At 36.0% G+C, this 9,135-nt stretch overlaps 1 protein-coding gene across 13 annotated transcripts in view; it reads right to left on the bottom strand.

Annotated features, from left to right (window-relative positions):
* Positions 1 to 9,135, bottom strand: part of LOC117167579 (protein kinase C, brain isozyme) — a 1,572,697-nt gene that overhangs the window by 631,534 nt on the left and 932,028 nt on the right. For 11 of the 13 annotated variants that reach the window (XM_033352622.1, XM_033352626.1, XM_033352623.1 and 8 more), the window contains one exon: positions 227 to 358. The exons of the other annotated variants lie outside the window; for them this stretch is intronic. In XM_033352622.1, the coding sequence (XP_033208513.1) occupies positions 227 to 358 (132 nt within the window). The remainder of the gene's footprint in view (positions 1 to 226; positions 359 to 9,135) is intronic. 13 annotated transcript variants of the gene reach the window in all.

Raw genomic sequence — 9,135 nt, forward strand, 5'->3', positions numbered from 1 at the left:
AAAATATGCCAATTAGCACAAATGGTAAGTTCCGACAGTGCCTACAAGTGTGCCTACTGGCCGCTAAATGACAATACCGGTTTCATATGTATACACCTGGTATATGCTGGTATACGTCGCGACGTCTGAGTAACGTGCCCCGCACGCTTGTTATCTAGGTATTTGTGTATTCTTAATGTTGTATTTTTGATTAAAGCACTAAAGGAATAATACATTGAGGAAATACCTTTCCAAAGCTCCCTTTACCCAGAACCATCAAAAAATTGAAATCACTTGCTCGTATCAAGTCACTCTTGCCCATATTGTGAGGTACATCCTTATCCTGGCCCACGGGAGTCTTCTTAGTGACAGAAGTTTTCTAAACAGTGAAAGATATTACAGAATTTAAATGTGTGGAAATATATTGAGACACAAATAATGCTTATTTATTGAAAAAAATGCAATTGAAATAGCAAATGATTGCACCATAATGCATGGACGACGATGCCATGCAATGTTACGGGCAAACTCCACAGTCCAGATTTTTGGCACTATTGCCTAACAAGGTCCGGAATTAGACACGCTTTTGCAAAAAAATATGAAATTCATGAAGTTAGGATGCACTATTGCACTACAATGCATACCAATAATTATTCGGTAACGTAAGTTCTGAAAGGAAAAAATTAAACTTCGGTCAAGTATCATTGCATCGAAATTTAATAGGCTGCAATAATTTTGTTACGAAGAATGATTAATTAATCATTAATTTGATGAAGAATTATAAGATGAACTAAACTGTATTTTTTATTATTTTTCAACTAGCATGCAATACACATGCCTCAAGTGCGCATTCATGTCTCTGTGTTTCCTTTTTCAAGGTTAAAATATTAACAACTTAAAAATTGATTATTTAAACAAAAATTTATAAATACTGTGTTTCAAATTTGTTTGAAAGAATAATTATTAATCAATAATTTAGAATTGAGAAAGTTTCAAATGAAATTCAATATATTGAACGAGTTTCAATAGAAAACTTTCAAAATCAAACACTTTTCGACGAGGAAAAATTTTAAGTATGGAATAATTTGTATATCAAATAAATAATACGGTGATAAATAATTAAATAATATTAATTCAAAGTCTAAGATTAATTTTTGGTTCAGAAACTCTCAAAATAATTTTGTTTAAATTAAACAATTTAATTAAAGACAAGTTCAAAGTGTACAATTTTTAATTAAAGGCGTTAAAAATTATACGATTTTATTTTCAATTGAAGAATGTAGAAATTAAATAATTTCATATTGCCATTAAGCAAATACGTTTGCTTCAAAAGGCTAAAAAGAATATATTTTCGGATTAGAATTATAAAACTGTTATATTTCTAAGAAGGGCTTTAATGAAGAGGATTTTAAACAGACGCTTGCCCTTCAGAAATCTGCCTACTTAATCTGCAGTCTTGTCTGATTCAGGTGCTAACCTTCTCCGAAAATGAAACAACTAGTGTATTATTATCAATTAATGCCCAAAACGCGCCAAAGTGTTTAGACGAAAAAAAAGTTAATTTATTGAAGCAACCTGTTCAGTTCCGTGTTGCATCTTTTTGTAGAAATTGTTTTGTATTTGGGAACGAAGCTGGCTTTCTAACTAACCCATTAAGTCCAAAAACAAAGAAATTTCTCTCTTACTTGTAAAATTATTTGATGAAATCAATCCATTCTTCGATCGTTGATATTTATTGATTTCCAATCGTAGATTTCAAATTATTTGGACCGTAAGACATAAATAATTTGAAATCTACGATTTGAAATCGATTTCTCTCTTACGTTTGAGCTTAAATAATTTGATAAAAAAGCAAAGAATTTATTGTAAAATACGCTTTTCTACTATTTGCGGGTATGCTCTACACGATGCAATGGTTTAAAAAACGGATAATATCGATTTTCAATTAATAATTAAAAAGAAATTCCTTTTTTTAAGCAATTTTTTTCAATCAAAAAATAAAGGGGGAAAGAATTTTTTAGTGTCGCAAATGTGCAAAAAAGTGCAAAAAATGTCTGAACTTTTTAAATCAGTTGAGTTTTTTTATCTACGATTTTTTTAAACAAAATGGCTGCCAAAAAACGGAAACCAAAAATTTTTTATTTCGTTATATCGATATTTTTGGTGATTTTTTCACTCAAATCATATAAATATTTAATTATTTCAGTAAAACGGTATTTGAATAGTTTATTTACAAACAAAATAAAAATATTTAGTGTTAAATAGTTAAAATAATGATATAAGGATTATAAAAAATTATTTTATTGCTATATTACGTCATTTCCACAGCAAAATCCAATGCAGTCAGTGAAATATCATTTTTTTCCAACGATTGAGTGATTCACTGATATTATTTTTATAAAATTAAAAGTTAATGTTTACTGATGTACAATTTTACATGAATCTGTTGTGTCATTAATATTATAATATTGAGTAATTATTTAAGATTGTGAAAAAAACGCTGTCTAGCTTCGTTGCGATATGAGCCCAGGTCCTTCAGATTGCCGGTCTGATGCTCTCGGTTTCCGTTTTTTGGCCTTCATTTTCTTTTAAAAAATCGTCGATAAAAAAAAACAACCTTTTTTATATAAATTATTCAAGCTCAAGCGTAAGAGAGAAATTTCTTCGTTTTGGAACTTAATGGGTTAAGAACAAAAATGATGTTCAATAAAGTGTTTACATGACAAGTGGTTTACAGTTAACAAAAGTACAGTTCGTAAAGAAACTAGTGAACCTAAAATCTTCAAAGAATTATAGTTTTAAAATAAGTTGGAGAACAATCATGACATTGCACAAGTGATGGCTCTAGATATTCTTCCATGTAGAGAAGATGAAGAATCACTGTTGGCTCAACGAGAGAAAACAATTTTGAACAACTTGCAAAGAATTTCTCACATAATAAAAAGCTACATCGATTTATTAAAAGGTGAGACCAGTATTAATTGATCAAGAAATAAAAACTAGATTTCGAAACTAAATTTTGAATTCAATTTTTTGTTGAGAAACTGCGCAATGAAAAAAAACTGCAAACCGAAACTTTAGCGGAATACAATTCAATTGAAATACAATTTGCCAACAGGGAAGAGATAGCTGCTGAAAGTACAATTTTTAAAAGGTAAAGCTAAAGTTTGGGCTACGTAGAATTAAACACAGGGAATATAGTTTTAGAACTTTATTTCTAAGACACGGTCGGAGTAGAACTGACGCCTCGAGCCTAGGCGTTACATGCAGAGGGCTCGCTTAAGGGCGAGTTCAAGGGTAGTAGTAGGACAAAGGCCCATCCAACATAGTGTAAAAGGCAGTGAGGCAACGGCACATCTCACACTCCCCTCATTAGATTGTTTTTACTCCGAAAAAAAATTCTTTGGACGAGTGCGTAGCTTAAACTCTCGCGCGCTCACTATATTTAAAGGTTTAATCTCAGCGGAATCTGGGAATGCTGTTGTATAAGTTACAGTTTGAGGTACATTTGACGTGGTCACATTATTATTTACGCAGAACATTTGTATGTACGTTTTTGGTAGGCATCCTCTAATTAATTTTAGGATGCTGCATTTGTATGAAGCAAACAGTAAAACTAACGCAATGCAGGCGTGACTTAAGTATGCTAAGACATCGCTTATTTTTTTGGTCCAATTTTTAGTTCGACCCGCAATTTTTTATTTTAGTTAGAGCATTTTTTATATCGTCTAGGGTTCGATTGGCTTCGCTGATATTTTCATATTTTACATGTTTTTAAAGAGGTATGTGTCTCTCTTTTACTAAGTCCAGATCGTTTTTGTCCTACGGTTGTATAATTTTTTTGTACACCTTATTTCTCTGTATTTGCTCTTTAAGAGACTAATTTTAATGATTGTACCTTCGGTGCTAAGAATACAACTTTCGGTACTAGTTATTTTTTGCGATGATACTAAATTAACATGCTCATCAGAAGTTTCGCAAAATACATGTAGAGTTGTTTGTTTATCGGGAATAACAATGTACGAATTCCCTTTCTTTAACGGTATAAATACAATTTCGTTGATCCTAAACGGGGAAAACTGGCAATATTCTTGACTAAGTTTTTTATACTACTTCTAATTATTGAATTCCCACAGGAATTAGTTTCGTAGATTAACTGTATCGGCTGCAATCTCTTTCATACGTAAATCTTGTTCAGTCTTTTACAATTATTGATCGTCTGCTTGTCGCTAGGTACATATAAAGTCCTCTGATTGTTTCGTAAGATATAGTCATGTTTGGGAATTACTGCTAGAAATGTACTCTGGATTTTTTCTGGTATAGGAATCAGGTGGTGGACTTGGTAACTTACGTTTTCAAGTTGGGGAACTTGAATCGAGTACAAGAAGCGTTCGCTTAATAAAGTCATAATGACTTGATAAATATCTCAAATATTCTGGAAATTCTCTTCTTTAAGTGTGTAACGAGCAATACCTCGGCTCGCTACATATATGCATGTACATGTAGGTATTTGTATGTATGAACGCAAGTGCATAAGCGCGCGTACCTTGGACTGTGAGTCACCATTGGCACACGGCACAGCGACCCGAGTAACATCGGAGAGCTATCCTGGGTGTGGCTCCTCTGGCCGTCCGACACTCCCAGTAGGCGACCGCATAACTTCCGTCACCCCCTGAACTACCCACGGCAGACCTCCTGATCCCCCTTCCCGTAATCGACTCGATTCGTGGGTGACTGGTGCTCCTACGCCCACCCATCGAGGCAAGGGTACGTCGGCGTCTGGTGCCTCTGACTGGTCTACCCCCGGCAGACCTCCTGATCCCCTTCCCCGTAACCGACTCGATTGGTGGCCGACTGGCGCTCCTACGACCACCCATCGAGGCAAGGGTACGTCGGCGTCAGGTGCCTCTGACCGACCTACCCGCGGCTACATGCCTATATCCTGGCCCCGCTCCCGCCTTACCTGTAACCTCCCAGCAACCGTCCCGACCGACCTACCTACGGATTCGAACAGCACAACCACCCGTCGCGGGTGCCTGAATACCGTCAGGTTCCCCGTGAGACGTCCGTGTTCCCGTAGCCTCTTAGCAATCGCCCGACCGACCGACCTACGAATCCGACCGGCACGACCACCCGTTATGGACGCCTGAATACCGCCAGGCTTCCCGTGAGATGTCCACGTTACCCGTAGTACCATAGCAGCTGACCTGACCGACCCGACCTACGAATCCGACCGTCACGAGCACCCGTCACGGACGCCTGAATACCGTCAGGTTCCCTGTGAGACGTCTGTGTTACCGTAGCCTCCCAGTAACCGACCGACCTACGAATCCGACCGGCACGACCACCCGTTACGGACGCCTGAATACCGCCAGCCTTCCCGTGAGACGTCCGCGTTACCCGCAGTACCCCAGCAACCGACCTGACTGACCCAACCGAAGAATACGACCGCCTTGACCACCCGTCACGAACGCCTGAATACCGTCAGGTTTCCCGTTTCTGGGGATGTATGATACCATTCTTCCCATCATTTATTGAATCGATCAAAAGGTTTATGTCAGCGTTCAGCTCTTGCAATGTTAATATGCAAATGGTTATTTATAATTATACTTTGAGTGTTAGTGTTTGTTTGGTTATTCATTTTATTTGAAAGTTCTCCGTTTGCTTTACCGTGTTCGCTGAGTACCTGAGCGTCGTGGGAAACTGAGTTTAGAATTGTTTTTAAATTTTGTCTGATTGGATATACTTGTGGCAAGTACTTTATTATCTGTGTAAAGTTTATCTTATTCGTTATTAATATACTCCAAATCTTTTTATTCTAAAATAACAAACAGAGTTTTAAAGTTATTGTCGTCGGGCCTAACCAATCCGCATCTAGCTTGGACGTTTTGCGATTATTAAAAGTGAGGACCATATCTCCAATATCAAATATGGTTTGGGGAATAACTACATGTTTGTCTTGAATCTCCTTTTATTTTTGTTCTTGTTTCTTGATTTTTGGTTTATCTTTACTGGTGTATTTCTCGTGCCGTTCTCTCCATAGCGAGAGTAACTCTGAGTATTTTGAATTAGTGGTATTCACTAACACGGAAGGGATGTTAGCCTTACATACAAACGTTAATTCAAACGGTGTACATCCTTCCCCTCAAGTACTGAAGTATTATAACCCACGGTAATTAAATTTAAATTTTGGTTCGAATCATTTTGATTTTCTTCCATTGCAGTTTTAATAAGATCTTTTACTACTGCATGAGCTCTTTCTAAACTGCCATTACTTTGCTGCTGGAAGGTACTCGTTTTTATATGCTTGGTTTTAAAAAGGTTTCTGAAATTCAACATTAGTTCCAAGACAAAATTACTTATGTGTAACGGGCTAAAAATATCCAAGGCTATCTTTTCATTAGGCTCCCAAGGCGTATTGGGTATTATTCCCTCTGCTTTTTGCCTAACGCAAGTTAATTTTTGCCTTTGACATATTAGGCTTCTTTTTACGTGGCTAATAATATCCTGTTTCATAATTTAGGATATTTAAATAGGAAAACAATCCAATGTAAAATCCCTTTTTAACGTCCAATAATCAAATTGATTTTATTTATATTTATTTATATGTATATTTTTCATTTGATTTTATTTTTAATTCCATGTAATTTAATTTAATTTAATGTGATGTAATGTAATGTAATGTAATGTGATGTGATGTGATGTGATGTGATGTGATGTGATGTGATGACTTGACTTACTTGACTTGACTTGATTTTTTAAAGGATCCGCAGTTAATGTGAACTCTTTCTTGTGGACAGGATACTGCAGGACGGGAGAGGAACATAATTCTTTTTTTAGAATCTGGTAGGCGTCCAAACAGTCTTACCTGCGAATAAAGTTTACTTGGCTTTTTGTTTGTTCTATTAGGGATTTCGTTTTGCTGGAAAAATCTTTTAAGAACTTCCGGTAATAACCAGCAAGTCCTAAAAAGGATTTTACTTCTGTGGCGTTACTAGTCTCTTGAAATTCGTGACAGCCTCGAGTTTTTTGGCATTAGGTTAAACTCCATCTTTGATGATAAGATATCCCAAGTACTAATATCTATCGGGCTATAGTCTGAGTCCAGTTTGTCTCAGCCTTTCAAAGATGATGATTCGATGGTTCTCGAGTTCAAAGTATCGTACTGATGGAGAAAAAGCTGTGTATTTCTTCGAGTTTTCTTCCATGGTTATCTGGCGGAATCCGGATGTCAGATCAAAGGCTGAGTGAGGGAGTGAATGAGTGAGTGTGTGTGTGTGTGTGAATTGCAAGATGCTGGTATTCAGGCAATATATTCTTCTGTAAGGCACCCCAAAAACAACCCCGTTAATGGGTTATGAAAGAGTTCGGTAGACTGTCTTGTACCCTATCTTCCGACAAACATACTCGATAGGCACAATGTATATCTGACATCGAGTATTTTCTAAATGTTACTCCTGATTTAAGTATCGGATTCACTCTATTTAAGTAGCATTTGGGTACCAAAACAACTTATCAAATACAGAGAATAATTAATTTTGCAGCGACTATGGACATATTCAAAAATCATAAAGTAAGGTTGGTATTAGCCAGAGAAAAAATAAATAAGAGTTTCGAAATAGAGCGAGAGCTCAGAAAGGTAATTCAAGGCTGGTCTTAAAAAAAGGCAATTGGGTTTTACTTTGTATTCTGAAACAATCAAGTAAATTAAATCAAGTAATGCACAAGTTTTTTGGCCTATTTTAGGTCTCTATTATTCCTACTTGAGGTAATACGTTCGACTCTCCAATGAACAGGTTTGACAATTTTGTCACCTGGTCATTCCCTTGACTCTTCGAATTGTATTTGTGGGTATAAATGGGCAATTATACGAGTAAGAAAATTAATATTTACATACAATTTCGTTTGATTTAATCCTTTTGACATTGTGAAGTTGCGACTTGTAAACATTATTTATGGTATGATGTACGTATGTTTATGATGATCTGGATGCAGCAATTTAAAAATATGTAAGAATGAAATAATTATAATTCTTTCAAATTTACATGCGTCGCTTCCATTGAAATATAGTAAATTATCTGCGAGCATATAAGACATAGTTCTGAAAAGTAGAATTTTTATTAATTCGATAGATAGAGATGTTGATTTAAAGAGCTTTTCTTATAAATCCACCTTTCAAAAAGGGGTACAATGTAATGTAATTTTCGTTTAAATTTTTGCGCTTAATATCAATTCTTAATACCCCCGGAATATTTAGCAAGAGGCCTAATACAGCGATTGCCGCCTTGCTTTAATCAGTCAATTCTCAGCAGATGATCAGGTGAGGCGCAATCAACCTATAACAATTTAATTTGAGCAATCACGTGATGCGCCAGAGAGAATTGCGCGAGCCTGGAATTGATATGTGAGGGTTTCTTGCAACAAGAAGCTCATAAATAAATTGTCGAGTGTCCCGATCACCGATCTTTCTAATTGAGCGGTCTTTCTTAACGTCGTGTGGCGAGTTCTATTTCGACAATTATTAAAATCGTATTGTGACAGATCGCCATGTATAAATCTACAGAAAAGAATCTGTGGTAAAAGTTTAGTGTGGTTATTATTTAAAAAAATGTTATGTGCAAATATTTCTTGCAGTGACGTTTTTATCCATTTAAATTCTGACAAATAAAATAAAGACTTTGGCGCAAGCGAACATCAATTCTCTCCTCGAATAAATGGAAAGTGAAGGATTCTGAAATTCAATGTCTACAAAGTAATATCATCTTTGTATATATTATGGGAATTGTATACGTCCCGAATTTCGGGATTCCAAATCGTCCCCGTGTGGAACAAACTGCGCGTGCGCTTGATTGAGGTAATTGAAAACTTGATAGCACTGTATGTATTTGAGTTCAGAACCATCAAGGTTAGGATAAAAACAAGTTAGACTGAAATTCGTTTGAGCAGGATAAAGATCTGCCATTACTGACCAGAGAAAACAATATGAATCTTTATTTTTAATATTGATCACAGCTTTTTTTCTATGTATAAGATCAGGTTATTCAATGAAACTTGAAGACTTACGAGGGTGGATTGATAAGTTTCCGGCCTGACCAAGAGATGGCGCCACTAGGCCTACCTTGAGGTGGCGTTCTATAGTACCATCCTTAGATAGCT

Source organism: Belonocnema kinseyi, chromosome 2 (assembly GCF_010883055.1).
Source record: "Belonocnema kinseyi isolate 2016_QV_RU_SX_M_011 chromosome 2, B_treatae_v1, whole genome shotgun sequence".
In the NCBI taxonomy this organism is placed as follows: Eukaryota; Metazoa; Arthropoda; class Insecta; order Hymenoptera; family Cynipidae; genus Belonocnema; species Belonocnema kinseyi.